This window comes from Mus caroli, unplaced genomic scaffold (genome assembly GCF_978045245.1).
Source record: "Mus caroli unplaced genomic scaffold, Mus_caroli_1 scaffold_7, whole genome shotgun sequence".
In the NCBI taxonomy this organism is placed as follows: Eukaryota; Metazoa; Chordata; class Mammalia; order Rodentia; family Muridae; genus Mus; species Mus caroli.
This window is the reverse complement of record NW_028227262.1, coordinates 49664806-49690000: the sequence shown is the minus strand read 5'-3', so window position 1 is coordinate 49690000 and position 25195 is coordinate 49664806. Positions and strand designations below refer to the sequence as shown.

Here is a 25195-nt window from a genome sequence, read left to right as displayed (position 1 = left end):
AAGGGTATGGAAAATGTGGAGGTCTCAGGAACAGTTATGAAGGCTGGCGTGTGTCAGCTTTCTACATCCAAACGGATGCAGATGTAAAATCCTGCTAAAATTTAGCTGTGAAAACAACAGGCTACTGTAAATATAGGCTGTTAGCAAGGACTGGAATTTCATTACTTTTCTCTCTCCTTTTGTTTTTGTTTTTGTTTTTCTTTTGGTAGAATGGCCCAGTTTCCATTATTCTCAACAACCCTAAGTTGAGACATCAAACATAGGCTGGCAGCAGCTCACAGCCAGTGAATGGACACCAACGGAGAGCAGGAAGGGAGAGTGGGCCTCCAGATAGGAAGGGAATCTGATGTGGAAAGAAATGTTTAGCTCCAAAAACGAAACAAGACAGAAACAAACAAACAAACAAACAACAATAAAACACAGATTACCTATCCTTAAGAAAGAGCAGAAGAGAAAAAGCAAAAACCAAAACAAAGACAATGTGAGTCTTGATTTTCCTTCTTGAAGACTATAACTTGGTAAAATCTGTAATAGGCAGAATTCTACCTAAATACCAGTGAGACCTGAAAATTTGTGTATTATCTGGAGGGAACGTACGTCCCCATAAAAATGAGAACAGAATTATATAGTCAAGACACATTCTGGATCAAAAACACATTTGGAAAGAATGTGACCCTGTTCACACATCTCCAAAGACCCGCCCTGGACACGATCCGTTTAAGTCTCTGGCACAATGCACCTCTTGTTTATCACCATGTGGGAGAAGCTCGGAAAGAGCAGACACTAAGAGATTTAAAAAGAAGAAGAAAAAAATCCTTCCAAAAATAAAGCCAGCGAATGCTAAGCAGAGAGGGAAAAACTGCACTGCTTCTCCCCGTGTGTGAGAGACACCGGCTATTTCAACAGCTGATTCCACCCTCAAAGTATACAGCACACATAAAATAAACACGGGTCACGAAAATTAACAAATCATCCTAACTGTCTCATACATCCTGGGCTGGCTGCGGAAAAACGAGCTCGTTCTGGATTTACATCTGTAAGTGTGGGATTTCCTGGACAGCTAGTATCCACAAACAATCACACACAGGAGGAACACAGAGAGAAAGGCAGCGTTATTTCAAATTTGAGCTGAGAGCCGTGATTTGTAAAAGGCTGAACAGGAACTGGAGTTGAAACCTGATGCGAGCAAATTCTTCGGCAAGGCACTGATGGACACTGGGCTGTTGCTCTTGGCTCCCAGGCTGTTTTTTTAGGTCCCTGGGTTTTGAATGTGATGAGGATCTCACTATCAGAGAAACTTGAGGAGTGACAACCAACTTAATCTCTCAATTTACATAAAATAATAATAATAATATTTTTCAAAAAAAATCTAATGATACTTCACTCAGGAGTTAGAGCTTTTATGAGACCTGTTGCCAATATGAGTGTCTTGGAATGATCTCATCTCTCATCCTGGCTAAATTCCAGCACACAATTTCATTAACCCAGGTACCACAGGTGATAAAACTCATTTTTCCCTAAAGAGACAGCTAAAAAGTACCAGTTATACATTTATGAAGTACCAGCAATCAAAATTATGGATTTTCTAAAAGGTTTTTAACTACTTTTATTGAAAGGAAAATCGCTGTCTCAGACTTTTGCGACACTATTGCCAATAATAAATTTTACCATTTAGACATGGCCATAATATGGTAGACAGTGTCGATAAAAGTGCGGGACAGAGACGGGCCTTGTCTTCTAAGTAAGGCCGGAAGTGACCACGAGACACCTAAGGTAACTAATGTTTCTGAAAGCAGTGCATCTGTGGTCCTACACATCTGCAGCACCTCTGCAGCTATATGCAGAATTACCTTCCCAGGGCAACACTCACAAATATTGGCAAGTTTTTCAAGGGATGCAAGATTGAACTTTCATCTCTCAGGGAACAGTGCATCCAAACACGGCTTTGCTCCCCCCCCCCCCCCCCCGAGTGAAGTGGCCTGTTTATTGTGGGCCTGTTTGTTTGGCAAATTTGCCTAAACTTTTCTATACAATATTCTCCATATCACTAGAGGGCACTGTGGTCTTTGGGCCACTTTGACCTCTTCAAGTACTAGAGAAGGTCTTGAACTCTGAAGCAAAGTCAAAAATATTAAAGAAGCTGGTTTTGTTTTTTGTTTTAAAGGGAAAAAGCATTTCCCCCTTCTTGGGAACACCCAGCTTTTATTCCTTTAAAAACAACTCTAGAAAACACAAGGTACGTGGAGAAGTCACATTTGTAGAACTGCAAAGCTCATTTTGCAATGTGCAAAGACTTCTCCCCTCAGATCTGATGGGGGAAGATTCATACCTATGACTCTGAAAGACTGCACCGTTGAGGCTCGTCCTCAGTTTGCACACACCCAAATTAAGGGTGGCTTTCCCCTTCTGCTGCCTCCTGAGCTAACTGGGGGTAATTTCCCTGCAGAACATTCAGGCGGGCAAGCTGCAGAGCCACAAATGGGTCTGAAACAATTTATGGTATCCGGCCTCCCTAGACATGTATTAGCATATACCTGGTTCCTTTAGCATCGCCTTGTTTTTCCAAAACCACATACACAGTTGCTGGAATTTCGTGTGGAAGTGCTTAAGGGGCTGGAAGTTAACACCTTTGTGAGGCGTGCAGCCTCTCCAGACCTGGGAAACAAAGGCCTCTTTGTCGGGGGTTTCTTGAAATGTTTTCTTAACATGTTCCAAGTAGTTTTAGGCAGGGAACTAAAGTAAACAAGATGTTACCATGATAAAAACACTTGTGAAAACAGTACAGAACACACTTAGTTTCTTTCACATGAAACTCTCTCCCAAGTTTTAAAAAGTAAAATTCACTAAAAAACAAAACAAAAAAATAAAACAAAACAAAAAAAAAACAAAAACAAAAACCCCAAAGAACAAACCAAAACTGTTTAAAGCAATTTACCAAAAAACCCTCTAGTTCTGTCTGTAGGCCCCAACCTGGAAAGGGTCAGAGTTCTGTCTCTGACCATTCTCTTCCATGCCATTCTCGTGTCTCCCATTAGGAAGCCTCGGAAAATGTCTTTTGGCTTTCATAAACTACACACATCTGACTAACGTGTAAAGGCATGTTTATTTTGTTTGCCTTTGTCTGTATGGAACTTTTCTGCATGAAAAGTAATCGAAAGGTGCGGGGAACCCTTTTCAAATGGAATACTATGCAAGGATATAAAGTGATCAAATCCTACAGAAGACAACTTCAGAGCTGGGGTGTCACTCAGGGTCTCACAGGGCGCTGGCCCAGCATACACCAGGCCCTGGGTTCCACCTCCAAGCAAGATGGCGTGCGAAGGAGTGGGTGATTAATGGAGACTCTGGGTCCAAGCACTTGGAACCTGCAGCCTGGTCTGACCATACACTCCAGTGTGGTACTGACTGAGACCTTTCCCGTCCACACTCTAGCTTTCTGAAGCCTAATGGGAGCTGTTGGCTTTGTTTGTTGTTGTTTGTGTCATTACGGGGAGCAATCCTAACTCCATGTCCTTGCGGTGAAGACGAATACTGACTGAGCTGGAAAAAGACTGAGCAGAGGAAAGTGTAGAACAGCGTCCCCTCTCAGAAGGCTGTGAGCTGGCTTTTGTTCCCAGTTGTTGAAGGATTTGGAACAATGGCCAGTAAGATGCCATCAGAGCAAGCAGGAACACCTGCTGGCATCAGTAAACCCCCCAAAATACAGTCACGTGACAACTCTGGGTGGGGAGATTTAAGAAAGAGAGAAGGAAGACAGTGCCCAGAACTAAAAGTTCAACTCGTAGCCGAGCGCGGTGGCGCACGCCTTTAATCCCAGCACTCGGGAGGCAGAGGCAGGTGGATTTCTGAGTTTCGAGGCCAGCCTGGTCTACAGAGTTCCAGGACAGCCAGGGCTATACAGAGAAATCCTGTCTCAAAAAACTGAAAAAAAAAAAAAAAAGTTCAACTCGTGTGGGGGAAGAAACAGAGAATATGGGCAGGGTCTCTGCAGGTCAGAGGGAATGACAACAGCATACATTTCGGCTGTGTAAATCTCTGAAATTAAAGGTCCTGTGGTCACCCTCACCTTGGGAACAAACCCTGTGGTGAAGGTATGGTATAAAGTCTCTGCTTGTCATTTTCCACCATCAACTCAAATACTTCTTCATCAAGAAGAGAAAAACCCACTTCGGTCTTTGCCCTTGAGCCTTCTCTCCCCTTCGAAGGCAACTGTCTAACTGGAGCCATAGCCCTGTGACAATCACACCTACTACCTGGAGTCACACACCACTGGAAAACAAGAACTAGGCATCATGTTCCTTTCAGACACCAAACCCGTAATGTTAGGTTGGAGAAGCCCAGAGCCAGGAGCATAAAACCTGTGGGCGTTGGGGGAAATCACAGGCCCTCCCATGCATGCATATTCCCCTGCTACCTCGCCAACAGAATCGAGGGGGCACATGGCGGTGTTCAGCTGGAAATATGGGGTAGAGCCAAAATGTGACCCTAGGTCAGAGGCCATTTGCTGGCTGGTATGAGGGGCAAACTTGGACTCTGCCTGTTTTAGAGTGATGGGAGACAGGACTCGGGCCTGCATAGTCTGATGTGCTGAGTCCCGATATCACCCTCAGGACCAGACTGTAAGCAACTTTTTACATTATTTCTGAAAACAGTCATCAATGCCTTCTCTAAACATGAGGCTGGGGATGTCTGGATATTTAAAATGATTGCTCCTAAAATACACTTAAGTAGATGAAAGTGCCGGTGTTTGTAGGTACCGAGTAAGGGCGCCTTCCATGATTTGTCTTTGGAGTTTGACAATTCTAAGAGATCATTAATACACTGGAGCCCAAATGGGGAAAGGGAACTGAGATCCAAGAAACCTACACAGACGACCAGCCCTAAGAATAGCTCCTCCATTCCTGATCTGCCTTTAAAGCAAGAAGAAAGCAATTCACTCATTTAAAAAACTTCTCCCAGAAGGCACAGTGGCACAGCGGGAGACTCTGAGACCAGAGCTCACTGTAGCTGGGTGACCTTGGGTCAATCACTCAAACTGTCTGCTCCCAACCACCTTAACTGAGGATTCAAAACGCTACTATGACATTTTCCCAGGCAACTGTGAGGATTAAATGAATATATATTGATATATATTGTTACATATCGGAAACTGTGCCCATCACATATTTAAGACTGTTTAATTATACACCATTAAGAAGTGACTAGTGTCAGTTTGCTTACATCACAAGTAAGAATGGAGGGGGGCTTGTGGACAAGGAGAGCAGAGGAGACTCTTCCAGAACCGTCCACCCAGGGACATGAGGAGAAAAGCTTCAACTATTCTTCTCTCATAACAGTGTTAGAATTCAAGGAAACCATGTGGCTTTCATTGGAACTACAAGAGTTTTACCTAGAGTGGCGATGCGCTACTCTAAGTCTCCAAGATGACTGACTGACTTGTTTTCTACTTCATTAGGGAAGATCCTGAACCTAAAGTTAAGTCTGAATCTCTCAGCATCGAAATCTTGCTTCAAAAGGAGGGGAAAATGAGATCCGAAATCGGGCTTCTGCCACAGGAATGCTCACTTTTGTTTTCTGGGTCCACATCTCTCCTCCCCATTCCCAGAGGCATCATGTGTATGAGTCCCTTTGCTCTGGAGGCAGAAACGGAATGGAGTTTGGCTCAAAACGAGAGCAGTGGGCTTAATCTGGATGGGTGGGGGGTCTCTACACAAGGCTAAGACGACAGGAGGAAAAACCTGCACCTCGGGAGGGATCATGCCTTAACATACAAACCTGTTTTCTCCAATTCCAATTAGAAAACTCCCAAGAATGAAGGCAATAGAGAGAAGATCGGAGCTAATGGGAACCCCAAATGGCAGCACTCCCAAGCCACTTGGATCTTGGCACGCCTGGCGCTAGCTATGCTGCAGGAGTTCCGGTCTATACCAGCTCGTTTTCACCCACTGCCTCTATTCTTTTTTTCTTATATCAACTCAAGTCAGGTTTGTACAACTTGCAAACAAAGTCTTCTGAAAAAAAAAAATGCTGGCACACAAGCAAACAGTAGGAAATAAGCAAGCTATATTGCAAGTTGATAGCAGGCACTCCAGTTCCGCCGAGCAAACAGGAACCAGGAGCTTGTCATGCCATGAGCAAAACCACAATAAAGGCTGGAGAGAGGGTTTCCAGCTCGGAGCCAGGCTCCTGACATCCTGAGCGGTGAGCGGGCTTCTTGTTTGTAGGAGGTAAACCTAGGCTTCGATTCAAAAGATCTCTGCTTTTTTTCCCTCTCTGACCTTAGAAGTGGTTTGAATTATTCGCTCTTCCTCTACCCTGAGGCCTCGCCATCACTTAACCGACGGCTCATAGCATGTGAACCTATGACATGGAGATGATTAGGATAGGAATACTCTGACCATTAATGAAAGTTTCTAAACGGCTCAAAGTGGGGGAACTGGCGATGCCTTTTCTGTCCCTAGAGCTGATGAGACATGTCACACGAGTGATGACAGCAATTTTATAATTCAAGATTTTATAAACGTAAATCATGTTGACCGATGCTTGTCAGCCACTCTTCGGGAGAGTGAAATCAGTAACGTATTTACTTAGCACTGGTACAGCCCGGGAAATCAGAGTTTCTGAGTGTAGCCTAGGAAGTTCTTTCCTCTCATTGGATAAACACCATTAGGCCAAGATCAGGATGGTAACAAAACAGATTCCATGAGGGAGCTACAACAGAGGACACAGCTAGCGCCCACTTATCTAAATGCTAATGATGCAGTTGGTGAGGACTACTGTTGCTCTAGATGTTGAGACTTCCTAGCTTTTTGGGATATGGCCTACGTGTGCACTGACCACAAAATAATATTGAGGTGAAGGATACAAAATGAGAGGCTATATAGTAATTTCAAAGCCTCTTATAGCATTGCTGTTATAATAAAATATTCACGGAAAACTACCGGCAGGCAATACTACAAGCATCTCTAGGGGTGGCTGCATTACAGTGTTCGTGTCTGGTCCATAAAGATAGCCATAAAGGATGCTCTCACTCTAGAGAAACCATCATGTGCCTTGATGTACAGAAGCTATATGTGATGCATGCTAAATAGAAGATGGCACTTTTGTGGTAGCCTAAATGAGAATGGCCCTCTTAGGTTCATAGATTTCGATGTTTAGTCCCCAGTTACTGGAATTAGTTGAGAAATATTGGGAGGTGTGGCCTTCCTGGAGGAGATGTGTCACTGAAGGTGGGCTCTGAGGTTTCAAAAGCCCACAGTAGGCTCAGTGCCTCTCTCTGTGTCTGCTGCCTGCAGATCAGCATAGTGGGGTCTCAGGCTACTGCTCCAGCACCATGCCTGTTTGCTGTCTGCCATTATGATCATAGATTAACCTCTACAACTCTGAGCCAGCCCCATTTACAGGCTTTCTTTTAAGAGCTGCCTTAGTCATGGTATCTCTTTACATCAACAGAACACTTAGACGACTGTATTCAGTACACTGGTCAAGGATTCAGCATTGTTTATAAGTAATGTCAAGAACACAGGGTAGCTGGTCAGATTTTTAACCGACCTGACAGCATGGGAGAGGTTAAGGGAACTCAGAGTTGTGAGGCAGAGAGATCCATTTCAAACGGAGAAGCCTCGCAGCCTCTTTTGGCAGCGACTATCAGCTCCACAGCTTGGGATGAGACAGCCCGAGTTTACATCATATTCTACCCACTTCTTCCTGAGAGAAGAACGATCTAAACAGAAGCCACCCAATACAGAGAGGTAAGAAACCAAAATGGTGGCACTGTCTCGATGTCAAAGAAGGGGCCCAGTCACTAAACTACAAAGAACCAGTCACTGACACCACATTTTCTAAAGTTAGATTGGGATATGTGCAAAACTAGGGAGAACTAAAGAATTACAGGTCCACAGTGGGCTTCTCTCTGCATCAGGGTTAGTCTCGAAAACTGACTGGTGATTGGTGACTTCCCATGGCAGGGCAACCCTCCAGGGATGATCTAAGTTCCTGTGATGGTGACTCAGAAGCCACCCTCTGAAGGGCTGTGTGACAGTCTTCAACAGGAAGACAACCTAATGGGTGAAGGGGGACAGCAGGAGGGACAGCTGTGTGACAAGAGAAGACAAGGCAGATGATCCTTACTTTAGAAAGGCTGGGAAGTCGTCACAAACCGCCTCACAGCCTGGCCACTTGCATACGCCATGTCCATAGAGAGGGTGGCTGTGGGGGTGCTCCTCGTGGGACAAGCTGCAAGAAAACACACAAGACAGAGAATGAGTAAAACCCAGCCTGGAGAGTCCACGTGGCCCAGCAGGGCACGTGACAAACCTCGAATTGTCATTCCCCAAGGAATCTAATTAATTCTGATGATTTTTTTTTCCTTTCTTTTAAGCAAGAGTTAAACTATGAGCTGTGAGATTATGTTCTAAACACATTTAAGTATAATTACCTGATGTTAGAAACATACCTCCATGTGTGAAAAATGTCTGACAGGGTTTTGTTTGAAGTAAAGGTCTCTACTCAGACAGCAAAGGCTGCTGCAAAATGGCCATACTGAGTGTCCAGAATACAACTGGAAAGTCTGTGTGAATCTGTGGCTCTCATAGTTTCCACATAGGACATTTCATGCTTCTTCTTCTCCTCTCTATGGAAATGACTTTCACTAAATTTAATTGTCTTGTCCTCTCATTATAAAATGAATTTTGTCCAGGAAAAACTATTAAAATAAAAAATGTGCAATACTAAAAAATACTTTTTTCAGGCCAAATATGTCGATTAACTTAAAATTAACTTGTGGTTGTGGGAAGTTTGTATTTCTCAAGTTACTTTTCTCAGCAAAGTTAACGTTGAGAGTAAACGTGGGCAGGAAGGGGTTAATGCTCCAGTGGGGTGCCGATCAATCAGTAATGATCTGTTCACTAGGATAAAGTCGGGAGAGGCTTTGATCTGAGCCATGTGGTGCACAGGGAGGAGGCTAGCCACAGTCTCAAATATTTTTTCTATCCACATCTCCCTCAGACAAATTATTTTTACAGTCACTTCCATAACCTTAGCTTTCATCCAATAGAAATGTGGAGTGAACAAGTGTTCTGGCTCGTACGCAGGCATACTCCCTTCACAGAAAGGGAAGAAATATCCTGTAACTTACTCTGCTGCCTCTCCTTGGTTTGAACAGATATATGCATATATATATATATATATATATATATATATATTATACATACATGAACACACACACATGCATACGCATATGCACGTATACACACGTTCAGCTGTCTTGTATTTTATCCCACTAATGAGAATACCTTTTCATGTACCACATCCTTAGACTGTGATGCTTCTGGCCCCTCCCTTACAACAAAACCAATCCACTGCGAGCACACCCCAAACCTTCACATCACAGAGATTGAGCGTGAACATGCCAGAGAGTAAGTAATGCCTCCCACAGCCAATGAGGTCTCCCTATGCTTTTAAATTTATTTTGCAGAAAATCTAACAACTTAAAAATACCAGTGAGTTACTTTTGCTCTCAGAAAGAATACAAACACGGAAACCAAAAGAAAAATTAAAAATTAAAAACAGTAATATGTAATGGTAGCTGAAATGTCCACCTTGCAAGAAAAGGAAATAAACCCGAGAACAAAGCTATCAATTAGGGAAATTTGTGAAGCCAACGGCAGAGGGGCACTCACTAGGCACAGAGGATGAAATTCCACTGGACCCAACAAAGGTTTGGGTTTGTGCATGAGCAGTTATGAATCACTGATAATCTTAGAATTGAAAGACTGCTTCACCAGCACCAAAATTCTCACACAATCTAAGAGTAAAGGCAGAATATATTAAATATGCCTTTGTGAGTGCTTTCCGAAGACTCGCTTAGCACAATCTCTAGCTCCTTGATGAGAAGCTAACTGAAATATCCTCCTAGTTTTATTAGAACATATATGCATGTGTGTATATACAGAAAAAAATTGGAAAATACTGAGAATAAATAGCCTAAAATATATATTTAAGTTTATATAACTCTAGATAAACTAAAAGGCATGAGGAACTATAATCTTTACATTTAATGCCATTTTGCTTTGTAAGTTTTTAATGTGTATGTTTTATCTGCACGTATGTATACATGTGTACCACGTGGATGTCTGGTGCCTGCAGGTCAGAAGAGGGTGACAAGATCCCATGACACTGGAGTTAGGTCCAGTATATGAGCTATGCTACCACGTGGGTGCTGGGAAGTGAGCTTAGCTCCTCTGCGAGAGCAGCATGTCCTCTGACCCACTGGGTCATCTCTCTAGTCATAGTGTCCTTTTGTAAAACCAAACAAAACTCAAGTTATCAACTAGTCTCCAAAACTTTCACCTACTGATAGGAAACCTGGAACCATCTTCTGCATCTAACTTTAACCATTCTTATCATTTATACACTCGGATTCCCACTGTATTTCTTATAAGTATGAAATAATAAGTGTATAAGTAATGTCAGAGATAAAATTTATTATGCTAAACATCTTGGCAAACACTGATCTCTACCAAAAGGCATATTCAGAGAAACACAGAATCAGCCAATCCATGATACTGAGATTGCCTTCACTAGGAAAATGGTATCAGCTGTGCCTGCTGAGCGCCTGGACCTAACCTGCACCGTCATCCACTGGCTACTGAGAACATAAAGTTCTTATCAGCGGTCAGGAACTGTAAATGACACTAGTCTAGTCAAGCATTCTCAACTTATCAATGCAACATGCACAGCTCACTACAATGCTTGCTGCCCGCCTGGTTTTGTTTTGTTTTGTTTTGTTTTGTTTTTTTAATTTGCTTTGTTGTTGTTTGCTGTTTTTTGGATGAACTCATGAATAAAAAACTGTTTTCCTCCAAGTGTTTATTTCTACTTCAACTTGGAGTCAGCTTGAGGATGGAGAGAAGACTTAGGTCCTGATACCCAAAGCCTTAACAAACAACAGTTATCTGTTAATTTAACTGACACCACCTTTCCTCCTTCTGAAAAGATCACATGCTCTTGTTGTCGCAGTGCTGAGTTGGCTGGCACAGTACCCACTCGCCCCAACCCTCCCTAGACATCATCACAGGTCACATTTTTGTGGCCACTGCTCAGCATCTCACCAGCCTTCCCTATGTACTGTGTAACTGAATACATTTGAATAGTCCACTGTCTGAAGAAAATGCTTAGGTCTGGATGGAAGAAGAGGTTGGCAGTGGTACCCCAGCGGGATCTCTGGAAAGACTCTTCAGAGGCCAACAATTCAATCCTGGGAGATGCATGGGAGCCAGGGAAGGCTGAGCATTACCTCACAACTTCTTACACCTTTTAGGAGGTTTTTATTTTGTAGATTGTAGGGACCTGCTGATGGGCAATTGTTAGAGGTTACATACTGTCATGCATACAGGAGGGGGAACAGCAAGCACCACTCAAGACCAGATTCACAGCCTGCCATTGGCTCTGCTGTCACTGGAAAGCAGCACAGCCATGGGGGACCACAGCTGAGGCTGACTTCTGGCTCCCTGAGTCATTCCGGACCCAGCTACCATGTAGCCCAGGCACACTCTGCATAGCATCGTCCATGTTTCATCAAGAGAACAGAAGGGAGGTGAGCTTTGTGCTGCTTTCTTGGCTTCTGACAAAGGGGCTAAGAAAGAAAACGCAAACTCATCGACTTCAGTTCATTTCAAGCTCCAGGAAAAAAACAGGCTGAAAGACAGCAGTCACATGAGCTTCTGACAGAGGCAACCAAGACTCGGCATGGCATAAACTGGTCACAGGTGATGGTGAGGACAGAGTGGACCATTAACGTGAGAGATGCTCACCAGGCTGGGTTTGGGGATGCTCAAGCATATTTACCCAAAATGAACCTGTGAAAGTTTGGACCAATTGGTCCTTTCCTTTCCTTTCTTCACTTCCTTTCCATCCTCCTCCCCCTCTCTCTCTTTGCCCAGGTAGCTGTGAACTCCACACAGCCAAGAATAACCTCGAATTCCTGATCTTCCAGTTGCCAAATTCTGGGATTACAAGTGTACGCTAGACTATGCCAGGCCCCAGGTCAAATGCTCAATAAAATTCTACTTTGTTTTACTCTGACTCCCAGGCTGAATGTTCTTAGAGGTAGTGATCACTCATTCTCACATCCTGAGCGCCTCACGCCGTGCTCAACAAATGCTGTGGAGATTTATCAATGAGAAGACAGCAAACGCCTCATCCTATTTCGTTTTTGTATGGTGATATACTCAATATTTGTTTTCTCTTATTCTTGTAGGTAAAGACCAGCATTGTGCAAACCCCCAGGAGAAAATATTGCTGAAGACAATTTGTACTACTAAATTTTATTCTGTCTACGTGAAACACAGACAGATACGTTCCAGAAAAGCCAATTGATTTAAATCTTTCCCGATAATCCTTGCTACGTAAGAACTAAATATAATTTACCAGGAGAACAGTGGTAGCGTTGCAGACGTGAAGGAGTCAACGTGCCAGGGAAAGTATAATTACACACAGATATGAGCTAACTCCTGACACTACATGGTACTTATCAATGCGTTTACATTTGCTCTGGTGTGATGCCTCCGTTCCCAATGACATTTGCTATGCTATTTCCGTTCCATTTATTTTCCCGACACTGACATACACCAGCCACCGTCTTCACTTCCACATTGGTGGTGGAAAAGATTTTCTTTTCAGTCAGTGCTAGAGCTTGAACCCTGGGCCTTCTGAATACTGGGTGAGCGAGCGTCCTACCTGTGAGCTACATCCTCAGGCCTCTTGGGTTAGTTTGGATGAGTGAGTTCTCTTAATGCTCCCTCGTTCACTGCCTCCAGTGATTCCTGTCACCTGCTACAAGGACCTACTTCTCAAAATCAACAGTGTGCAGACTTCAGTGACCCTCGAGCTGTGGGTCCCTGTGGTGACCAAGGAGACAGACTACAGACCTCACCAATCAAACATGCTCTGCCAACCTACACATCGGCTTTGCTATATCAAACAATTCCTCCATCCACAAAAGCTACAACTAAATATTTAACACAAGGAGCACATGAGTGCACATGTCTCTGAGTCTCCCCTGAGCTCAGTTTTGTCCTATCCCAGATTTGCCTACCTGGTCTTTTAAAAGTTGATTCATTTGTAGCAAAAGCCAACAATAGTGTCTACTGGTGTACGCCCCTCTCCCTAACCACCCATCACAACAAAATTATAAACTGGACTCTAGTTTGCTGGCATGTACTTAATAAGCTAAGTCATGGAGAGCTAGGCTGAGCTTTTTGGAATTGTTTAAGATCATGACTTTGTTGTTGCTGCTCCATAAAATCATGCTTTGTATACTGAAGAGTTCACCCACTTAGAGGATGTAACTCAATGAGTTTGCATATATTTGGAGTTGCAGAACCATTACAGCAGACTCCTTAGAAAATAATTGTATCACCGCTATAGAAACTCTGTATCTAGCAAAAGCCATTCCCTACCTCCTTCCTGCCTGCAGTCCCCCTATTATCTGCTCCTAGGCCCCAGACCTTTGCCTGTACTGTACATTTCATATAAATACCATCAGACAGTATGGGCTCACTGCTGTATGGTTTCTTTCACTTAGCATGTTTTAGAGGCTAACATATCCAAACTGCAGCTTGTCCTGGCTCAATACTATTCCACTATGTTAATGCAGCACCTTTTTAAAAAAACAAAACAAAACAAAACAAAACAACACAGAATAGAGTTTATTCAGGGCCTGGGGAGGGGAGTTAAGAGGGCAGTAGAGGCAGAGAAAGGCAGAGAGAAGAAGAGAGTAGAGAAGTAGAGGCAGGCCGGCCATGGTGAAGTGGAGAGAGGGGAGAAGGGAATGGAGGAAAAGTGGGGAGCGGCAAGAGGTAAGAGGGGGAGCAAGGGGGGAAGAGAGGCAAGAGCTATGCAGCACATGTTTAAAGCCAATAATTACTTAGTGAACAGTTTGGGCTGTTTCACTTGTTGGCACTTGCTGCTACAGATATGTCCATTTATGTACCTATTTAAACATATTTAAAGTTTTTCTCAGAATTTTATGTATAAATACTATATATCAGTTGGACCCCCTCCCTCTTCCTATACACTCCTAACTCCCTCTCAAATTCTTGACCTGTCTTTCTTTAATTATTACTATGTACATATGCACATATGTATGTCTACTGAGCCCACTTAGCATGGCTCTTATGTACATGTGTTTCAGGTTGACCACTTGGGACTGGGTAACCTCTCAGGGGACCCATCCCTAGAGAAGACTGATTCTCCCTGACTCGGCAGCCTGCATCTCAGGGTGGGGCCTTGTGAGATTTCCTTTATCCACATTGGCAGGTCAGCTGGGTTGTCATTATGCAGGTCTAATTTAGGGAAGCATATTTTTGAGATCTTATAGGTGCAGCTTCCCTGCAGTCTAGAAGACACTGACCCACCACAGGCATCCTGGTCCCCAGGCTTCCACTCCTACTGCTCCCTCCTCGTTGTTTTAAATTTAAAGTAATTTCTTTTTGTATTCTGATCATGGTTTCTCCCCCATCTCATCCCCACTCATCCAACTCATTCCCTCCCCCACCCCCTCCCCCTGCCTCCTGCCTGCTTCTCTCTTTGAAGATAAACAGGCCAATAAAAACAAAAGCAAATCAACCAGCCAGAAGATACATTTAGAAATAAAACTGTGGGGGCCATATAGTAACTTTAATTTATTTACTTACTTGTTTGAATCTCTGTCAGTCTGTCTGGCTGGCAGAATTTGAATTACCATCCTCTTTCTCTGTCTCCCAACTCCTGGATTCTAGGCTGGCCATGCATATCTGGTTACATGGTAACTTGTTCCAGTCCCAGCACTAAGTTACATCCCACAAGGGCTGCTGCAACCTCCCCACCTTCTCCCCAACACTTGCTATTGTAGCTCTCTCATTTACTCACCAGCTCAGGTGGAAGGACAGCTTATCCCCCACTCCCCAACCCCTTAGTTCACACCTGCTACGTAGGCAGCAGGGCTGAATGCATTCTCCTGGCTGACTGGCCCTTTGTGCATCTGCTCTAGAGAAGTGCCTAGAGGCATGTCTTCCTTAGAGAAATACTCACATTCCTTGCCTATTTTTAACTGCATTGTTTTACTGTTGCTTTTCTTCTTCTTCTTCTTCTTCTTCTGGATACAAATGTCTCAACAGCTGTAACTGCAAACAGTTGCGCTCATTTGGAATGTCTCCTACTTTCTTGATGGTGTACTATGAAGCACACAAATTTTTAATTTTGATAAAGTCCAACTTAGACATTTTTATGTTGTTTCCTTTCACTTCTGACATAACATTCAAAACACTGAAGGCGGAGAGACTGTTGGTTTCTGCCAGTTTTGTCCATTTCCCCCTTCCTGCTCTGTGATCCACCCTCAGTCAGTCAACTTTTGCATATGATGGACGGCAAGGGTTCAGTCCTATCCTTTTGAATGTCACCTAGCACAATCTGAGGGAAAGATGACTGCATTCTCATTGGAGTGGCCCAAGCCTTTGCTGAAAGTCAACAAGTGTGAGCTTGGGTTGAACCCCACTGGCCCCAAACCCCTTCCTTTCCTGTGTACTGTCTCATTCATTCCATTTTCTGTTCACAAAAGGTCCGGAAACCTCATAAAACAACCCCTGAAATGAAATCCAGTGATAAGATAACTTTGGGGTTTGACAAGTGGTAACAGGAATAATACAATTTTAATTAAGAGAAAGTCTTAGCAGCCAGACCTCTTGGAGAACTGAAGGCCCAGGAAAGCTTTTCCTAGACATTGATCTTTCATGGGCTGACACAGGTATACATTAACAAGAAAGGCTAATTTTTAAAAAAGCAATAACAGGTACATAGCATATGCCCAAAACTGAACAGAAGAGAATGCCCTCATGAAAGCTGATCAGGCTTAGAATACTGTGTGTAGGGCTCAGGACACTCACACCTTCACTGCAGTACTATTCTAAGAATAGCCCTTCTCACACCTGTTCCAAGATATAAATCACTTGGAGATGGTTTTGTGTGGACTCTGATGCAAAAATCCAGAAGAGCCCAGGAATCTGTATATCTAGTAGGCTCCTGGGGTCACTAGTGTGGCTAGGCCATTAAGACGTTTAAATTTAAATGCCAGGAAGGAATCTCAAGACACCCCTTGTTTGTAGCTAATCTCCGGAAGGGCTGGGCTTAAAGATGGCACTCAGAACACATTTTCTATAGAATGTGGTTTGCAATGCAAAGCTGAGATACACAAACAGGTAATATGGTGGCACTGGGTAGCCTTACTGGTTTAACAGCTACAGGCTCCTAAAAAGAGTCACCAGCCCCCTGTAACATGTAAAGCTCCTGTTGCTTTTGAGATACATACAAACATATAACAACAGGAAAGGCCAATGGCAGGTCCTTCTCTCTTTCTGTTTACCAAACACTAAGTTGGACCAGGAGAGTCATGTTGAGCCACAGCTGCTGAATTATGTTTGCCAAGTTTCACACTGGTCAAGAATATTCCAGCATACATAGCTGAGCCTACAAACTGGACCACAGCTCAAAACCCTAGATCTGCTCTGATCTGCTTTTAAGTCTGGGTTCTACCCTTGCACCTGGAGGTAAACGAATCTGTACAGGAGATAAAGAGACTCAGGACAGTGGGAGCAAAGTTTGGAATTTTCTCAGAAACTAGGTGTGCCATGCAGGCTGGATTTAGAAGCACTAAGGACAGTATACATGTAGCCGAGGTCCTTTCCTCTACAAAAGGAGGAACTCCTATTGAAATACCCACATGTAGTGAACACTCCTTACCCAAAGGTGTGCTGACGAGGTCGGGTGGAACAGGCATGAGCGAGAAGACCCACAGACACAAGGTATGTGTATTAGATGACTTCACAAGTGCCGTTGCAGAGGGTGAGATGTGTTCGATTTTAATTTTTTTTAATGACTTGCTTTAAAGAGAACCCCACAAATAATCCTACAAGTAAATACGCCAAACCCCACAACAGAGAGGCACCTGTTAATATGACTGCAGAGTCACAAGCTAGAACCTCCAGGAGAACCGTGTGGTAGCTATATATGTCTAGCTTTCTATGCTGACACCGCCACAACAGCAAAACTCTGAAGACACACTGTCTTCAGAGAAACCTTCTAGTCATCCTACATATAACATGGGTAAGACTCACGGGGGCCTTCACTCCAAGGACTGCCGTGTCCAGCACTCTTGAGCAGAGCTGGTTACTGTAAAGGTGGGGACATCTCATGTGTGGGCTAGCTATGTGGCTGGCCGTCAGCCCTGGAGGCTGAGTACCACTCTTGGCAGTATGTTTGGAAGTTAACCTGCTTCACCCTCTGATGATATCACCAATGCGACCTGAAACACCCACCACCTTTTGTAAGCTACCCTGACTGACTTGGTATCTGTGCTCCAACACACAAGGAGTGTGGAGCACAGCAGAACAATGGGATATGGTGGGGGTGGGGAGAACTCTAGAATGAAGGCTGGCCAGTGTCTTCAGATGTCAGTGCAGCACACGGGGCAGGTAGTGACACAGGCAGAACACCTGTATTTGTGATGTGCTGAATGAGGGAATAAACAGAAGTGAAGAGTGAGAGGCGGCCAAGATCCAGCCATTGTTCTGGACACCAGCAAGGCCTGTTCAGAGCTGGTGACTAAGGCCTTCTATCATTGGCTGTATTAACATCAGTGTCTCATTAAGAAAGCAGAAAGCTTTCCAAGGAGCACTGCGAGCAACTGTGTCAACACAGACACAGGGGCCACTAATCCAAAAGTTATTAACACCACCAGGCAGGGATCTCCTTCTCTGTGTGTGCACTGGTGAGTCATGGGGTCACCATGGAACCTTGGCCATATGTCAGAGGAGCCAATGTGTGACACCCAGAACCCTAAAGAGTGGCTCAGCCGAAGAGTCCAAAGCCATTGCTTCCAATGTCAGTCAATGGGAGTCTGCCAGGAGTCACCTCATTCTCCGGAGGTGGAAGACTCATGCATGGGCAGCCAGATGAGGAGACAGGAGAGGAAGGAACAAGCAAGCAGAGGACACGCTGCAACGCGCTCAAAACCATCACGCTTTTGTGTTTCCTCGGAAACACACACTACTTCATAGCGACCACATTTTTTTTTCCCCAGCAGATGCTAATTCATAAATGTTCACTGGGTAAGCAGCGCAGCTCAGAGTTCCCAAATCAAGATACGTGCAATTTCCAAGTGGCTAACTTACCACTGAACTGTCTAAAGCATGTGTGGATCTAGTTTTTAAATGTGTGCTGGCGTACACACATCTTATTCTCTCGCCCTCTGATATTTTAGCATGGGTGGTATAACAGAATATGTGCATACCGGATTCAAAAGTCATTTAATAGGAGAAAAATGTTGGGGTTTTGTTTGTTTGTTTTAGTTGATGGTGAAATGTCAGAGTGGCATGGGCTGTGAATGAGAAGTAGGGACTCTTATTCTGAAATGGCCATGTCCAGTTCCCCAGCAGGGGAGACAGGACTGGACGGGACTCTAGCACAGAGTGCTGTGATATGTCCTCATCTGGGCCTTAAAGCATCTGTAGGAGCTCAGGCAAGAGTGAAAACACAGCAGACGGAGAAACACAAATAAAGGACTTTATACAGACAAAGCCAGAGCGTACCTAGAGATAACACAAAGGCCACCCCCAGGATCCTTTGCGCGGGGCCACAGCCTTAAGGGCTTCTCTCTCTGGAGTGGTACACCTTGGCAGTGAGACCCAGATTTTTCCAGTTGCCAAACTTTATACCGACTCTCTGTCCCTCCCGCTGAACCATGGGAGGACATCAGCAGCAAGGACTTTCACACACCCATAGAGGACGGGGGCAGCATACAGGTACCAAGAGGTTCTCAGAGAACGGCTGATAAAGACTCACCTACTGAATCAAACACTCCTGCAGCTGAGCCAGCCCTCCAGGAATTTCTGGTACAGGTTTCTTTAAGCTTAAAATCTACACTGCACAGAGACCTAACTGTTCGGCTTGATAGGAATCTCTGCAGGTAATGCCTCAGGCCACCCAGGTGGATGTGCCACGAGTGGGCTAAAGGGTTTGTGCCCATAGGCATCTCATTGGTCCACTTTCCTGCCAGTAGTACACCCAGTCCCTGCAGTGGAGGTAGCACCTACCAAGCACCAGGCTGGTTGTAACGGGTGACAAGGATGTGGACATTAGAAGAGACAGCTGAACTTCTCCCCACTGGGGGGCCAGTGCACTTGAAATCCTCACAGGAGGCACACGTGTGAAAGGCTAACTGTACCCTGCTTCCCTGATAGCAGCCATTTGTATTTTTAGCAGCTCATATTCTGTGTTAGATCCAGCTGTGTGCTTTTGTCATGAGTGTCTGTCTGCGCGCTTGTCTCTCTGGTTAAGCTGAGCTCCTGAAGGGCAAGAGCTGTATCACTGTCATCTTTGAATACCCAGAATCTATATAACTGGGACAAAACCCCTGTGTTTTGAATCTGTTGATAAGTATATTCAAAAGTAATGACAACAGTGAGTCCTGATGGGGAGGACCTACTGTGTGCAGGCAACTAGAAGATTTATAAGTTCTATGGTTGCCATGGTTTACTCTGTTGGACAGACCTAGTGAGAAACATCACACTAACTCCAGAGATAGGAAACAGGGGCCCACTAGGAGGAATTAACTTGGTCTATACAGCTTTGCCTTGGTGAGAGTGTCCCTAACATCTCCCCACATAAAGACCCTGACCTAACTAAGACAGGCTCTGCTGCCTCCACCTCAGGACCTTTGTTTGTGCTGTGCCCTGAAGCAGGAGAGCTATCCCTTGACCTGTCCAAAGATCATTCGCCTGTCCTGCATTGCCCATTGATCCAATTAGTGACCCTATGTCTACATGGTGACACTTAGCTTCCTGGGCCTTCCTGGCCCATTTAGCTGTCTTTTCATTAAGGCCTTGTGTTTTCTCTATTTCCTCTTCTACAGCAGTGTATCTTCCCCAAGGAAACACTTTGAAGCTGCACAGCTGTAACTCTTGTCCAACAGATCCTTAGTTACTGCTGTCCCCAGACTTGTGTCCCACTTAGAAACACTTTTTTCTTTTTTCTTTTTCTTTTTTCAGTTGTTGTTGTTAAACTGTGGACAACTTCCCATTTGTCCTTGTTAAGTTTCTGTTTTATTCCAGTCTGTACCATCCTCTAATTTATTCAAAAGCCACTGGATTCTCCCAGCTCTTGGTGTCAATTTTTTTCTAATTAAAGTAAACTGCCATTTATCTCTCACACTGATCTTGAACACGAGATGTCTCGTTTCTTGTCATAGCTATGACTCATATAGAGAAATGGGGGTTGAGTATCGGGGCTCATGTACACCAGAATGTTCCCAGCGATGGTTTAGACACAAAGGAGAGAAATAACCACAGACATGATATACAGTGACCTTGAATTGTCCCAGGGAGCTCAGGCCGCCTCTCTGAAAGCACACACTGTACACGTCATTTCCCCTGCACGTGTTAGGGAGCTTTTTCCCTTCCGCCAACCACCTCAGTTCCTCAGCTCTTTCACTATTCACAGTCAACATGCAAAACACAAACCCTGTGAGACTGTCCCTCAAAGATAGCCTTCAGGGTAGTTTTTTAAAAGGAAAGGAAAGGAAAGGAAAGGAAAGGAAAGGAAAGGAAAGGAAAGGAAAGGAAAGGAAAGGAAAGGAAAGGAAAGGAAAGGAAAGGAAAGGAAAGGAAAGGAAAGAAGAGAGAGACAGACAGAGAGACAGAGACAGAGAGACAGAGACAGAGACACAGACCAGCCAGCCTGGAGACGGCTTCCCTCGAGGACTATAAAAGGCCTGCAAGTTGAAGGTCATGAGAGTCTGTTTGTTTAGGGAAGTCTTACAGGTAGAACACATCATGGCCCACAGTTGCTATGGGGTCTGTTTACCAAACAAGAACACAAATAGTTATACAAAAGCAGAACACGATGTGGGGCCAGTGTCTAAATGGAGCTTGTGGTGACTTCTGATGAAATGTCTCAAGTGCCTTTAAAAAAAGTCCCTCCTTTCACTTCAGGAGTCATGGAGGGTCCCCCACTCTCTCCAGGGGCATGTTTTACTCTCACCATTCTAATGTTCTCTCTCTCTCTCTCTCTCTCTCTCTCTCTCACACACACACTCCACTTTCCTTCCTTCCTTTCTTTCTTTCTCTCTCTCTTTCTCTCTCTCTTTCTTTCTTTCTTTCTTTCTTTCTTTCTTTCTTTTAATTTTAAGACTTAGAAGCCAAAATTATTTAGCTCAACAGTTCAAATTGGACAATAAAGGCATTTACAATTTATAAGGAAGAAAAACCACAGAGAACAAAAACTCATTCCGGTGTCTGGAAGAATTTTAGTACAAGCACGTAGTGCTTACACTGAGTTACTCCTGAACGAGAGCCTAGAAAGGCCTCTGAGTGGGATGTCAGCCTACTTCCTAGTCATCACGGGGGTTTGGTACACTAGAATGTTGCCTGCTCACTTAACAGTGTGCTCCTGATACTGAATAATAGGTTAACAAGGGTGTGTGTGTGTGTGTGTGTGTGTGTGTGTGTGTGAGAGAGAGAGAGAGAGAGAGAGAGAGAGAAGTGCTTGCTGGTCTACAATTAAATATTCCAGACGAGGGAGGAGGCATGAACAGAGCCTGACTCTTCACACTACATTGACCACGGTCCCCACCCGGCACAGCCCTGATGCCTTTCTGTGAATGGGACAGATTGCCATATGGATGAAGACACTGAACAAGCTGTACAACTCTTGGCGACATGTGCCCGGGGGATTGTCCCATATTAACGCCACCTGGGCTGTGGCAATTGTGCTCTGTCTGTGCTGTGGCACAGAGCAGCCCATAAGGATGTTATTTCTGAGTACACACAAAAAGGAAAATTGCAGTTAGGAGAATTCTCTGGCTAGCGGATGTGTTGCTCAATTCCCGAAGTAGTTTCCCAAAGGAGCGGTTATCTTCTGTATTCACACGGGCAGAAGTGACAGGCGGGAACACATATTAACAATTTCCCTTTGTGAGCTCTCGCTATTGTTTTAATGAGGAGACTACACTCTATAATATACTTGGGCCCTGACTGATCACAAAAGGGGGTAGAATAAAGAACTTCAGGCGATGCTGTACATATGTAACGCGCTCCTGTGAATCGCCCCGGTGAGCCAGCCTGCAAGAGGGGCTTCTCCCCTATAAAGGCCCACAAAGCCAGGCTTGGGGGAAGACAGATGCAAAAAATAAACACTGCACAGAGCAGCTGGGGAACAGCGCAGATGAGCATTTTTATGAATCTTGAGATGACAACAACTTGACGTCCTAGCACTGGCTCCGGTATTGACTTAGGAACATGGGAACTTGCCATTTATATGAGAATAGAACGACACTGGGACCTAGCCAAGTCACATGCCTTCCTAGGTGGACACTCTAGGCTTCTTTTTCTCCTCTCAATGGCTAATACCCACTGAAAAGCCACGTCTTCCTCACCTAATCCAGGTGGTAAAGGTGTGAGGTTCAGCATGAGCCATTATAAGAGTAAAAACCTAGTACCATAGGAGGGCCGTTAAGGGTCCCTGAAGCCTGGCTCTCACTCCTCTCTGATGGGTAGATACTTTCCTTACACTCTCAGTGAGCTGTTAGTATTAGAATATATGCAAATATAGGTTTGGAGCTGGGGGAGACAGCAACCCCGGAGTGGGAGGGTGCCACCCATGGATTAGGTGATAAGCTCCCAGTGGCATTGGTCCTGCATTGAAAGAGAGTGTCCACAAGATCAAAGACTACGAGGCCTCAAGTATTATTTGGAGTGAAAAACATGTCAGACAGACAGTTAGGGGCTCGTATCATCCAACATAAAAAGGTGGGGGGAGATTAAAATCATCTAAATTTAAGAGAAACTTATAAAATGAACATAACTCCTCACGCCAATGATGTCATTTTATTGGAAAGCATTTGTCAGTTAAACACAATAAACAGGGTAAGATTTATAGAGTCTAATGATGCTATGTTATGGTAAAAGGCACTTTATTGAGGTAGCATACAACAGCTGTTATGGAGAATGATCGTTGGGGTTTTCTTTCCCCCTTCTTTTAATCACTTCACAAAGTGAACAGTCAAGAAAAAAAAAATCTACAAACCTTTCCCCTATGGTATTTCAACCTCTCCAGTTTTCCCCCCTGCTCTGAATGTGTAGGTGACAGGAGGTGATGAGGTATCATGCCATACTTCCCTGAAAGAATTTGCTCTCCTCCTTCTAAGGAGACCCCGAAGGATCACTTAGGAGCAATGAAACAAATAAATAAACCCCTGCATCTCAGGGTGCTATGGCTGCCACGTACCCTGTATCATGCTTGCCAGCCAATAGGCTGCTGAGCCCAAGGGTGGTTGGCACACAACACTTGTCCTCCTGTCCTCTGCCCCTTACGAGATCAGAGCATGCCTCATACTCTGATGCACACGTTCCTATTCCAGCCTCTCCACTCCCTTCTTTGAAACCTAACAGGCAAGTGAGGTAGACAATGGACACCGTGGAAGTTCTTGGACGTCTTTCCAATTCTAGCAGTACAGGCACACAGCCTGGGAAACAGACTACAGCCATTGGGGGTTAGAGCCTCTAAGTCTTGACCTCTGAATTTGACCAATCAAATGTCCAACTCTGAGTTACAGCACTTCTGATGAGCTACCCCTGGGAACTAAGTGCTTGAGGGTCTGGAAGACCTAGGGTCCGGTCCAGTCCCTGGGTGGTCACGACTGACCTAACTTCTGCAGGCTCAAACATCTGTTGTGGTCTGCACGCAACATCTGTGCAAAGGAGACCAGAAAATTACTGTGGAGGATTAAAAAAGGAAAAGAAATCAGGACCAAGACCTCTGCTTGAAGCTCCACTGGGCATGAAGTTTCACAAACATTTACAGATGCATTTTCTATCATCACCATCACCTGGCGTGTTCTGATTTCCCAAAGAACAAAAAGACAGAAAACCCAAAAGAGGTTACGACACTTGCCTCTGACTACAGAGCCAAAACACGGACCTCAACTCAAGGACAGGAAGTGGTCAAAACTGGGCTTTCTAATGCAATGTCTACTAGCCCACGTACGAGTGACAAGCCATTACTTCTGTGGACATGTCTAGGATGCTAAGGAACTAATGGGAATAAATGTGCCTTTTCCTACCAGCTCATGGCCTAGTGAAGCTGTTTTTCTAATACTTGAATGGGCTTCTGTGACCAAGTTCTAGGGAATCTATGACAACATCCATCCAAGCTTATTAGGTCAAGACTTCTCAATCAAGACACAAAACAACTCCAGGTGAGCACACTGGAATGACCACAGTATCTGTGTGACAGTACCAATTCACATACACCCTAAATAGACCAAAGGAACTCAAGTCCTACAGAGAGGGGGGCCTGGAAAGCTCAACACTCAACAAAACCTCTTCTGTCCTGAATCCCTGACACTTGGAGACAAGCAAACCACTCACTGCATGATCTGAGAAACAGACTAATGGCTGAACAGACAGTGTCCCCTGCTTAAGACATATCCCGCCTTTGCTTTGGTAAGTATCTTTGCCCTCCATGGGCCACAAGACTGAGGTTTACAAAACTCATCTTTGCAATTTTGAGAAATATGAAAATATGCAAATGAGCACACCTCTATCCTAACAAACTATTTACAGAATTGGGGGGGGGGGGGCGGATAACTGAATTTGGCTGGTGGGTCTCCCAGTGTGCACCTATGTGGTACTCCACTTAAGTGTCTCACAGGGCAGCTTGTAGATGCAACAAGTGCAAAGCTGGGATTTGATCGTACAGCATCTTTGAGAAATGCTTTAATGGAAAGAATGATGAGGTTAGTTTTCTCAGTGCTTTAAATAAAAAGAAATATTTTTTTAAAAAAACCCCATGATTTACAAGAAACAAAAATTCAGTATGAAAGTATTATTCACAAAAGTGGAAACTTGAATTTACTGCTGAAATTTCCAATTCACTGGACCCCTAAATGTCACTGTGAGAATATGCAAAGTTAAAGGTTCCTGAGCCCGAACAGTTTTGAAAACAAACCTCTAGAATGTTAGTGATTCAGCCAAGGGCACCAATATTTCTTTATCAACCAACATTTGTTTGTTACCTTTTTTGTTCCTTGAAAGGGTAAGCAAATCAAAGTACCAGGGACGCCCATATTCCCAAGGTCCCTGATGTGCACAAATATCAGAGACCA

At 44.3% G+C, this 25195-nt stretch overlaps 1 protein-coding gene across 18 annotated transcripts in view; it reads right to left on the bottom strand.

Moving 5' to 3' along the window:
* The window catches only part of Foxp1 (forkhead box P1), a 597317-nt gene that overhangs the window by 43509 nt on the left and 528613 nt on the right, over positions 1–25195 (bottom strand). For all 18 annotated transcript variants that reach the window (XM_029478340.2, XM_085840212.1, XM_085840223.1 and 15 more), the window contains one exon: positions 8131–8235. In XM_029478340.2, coding sequence (XP_029334200.1) covers positions 8131–8235 — 105 coding nt within the window. The remainder of the gene's footprint in view (positions 1–8130; positions 8236–25195) is intronic.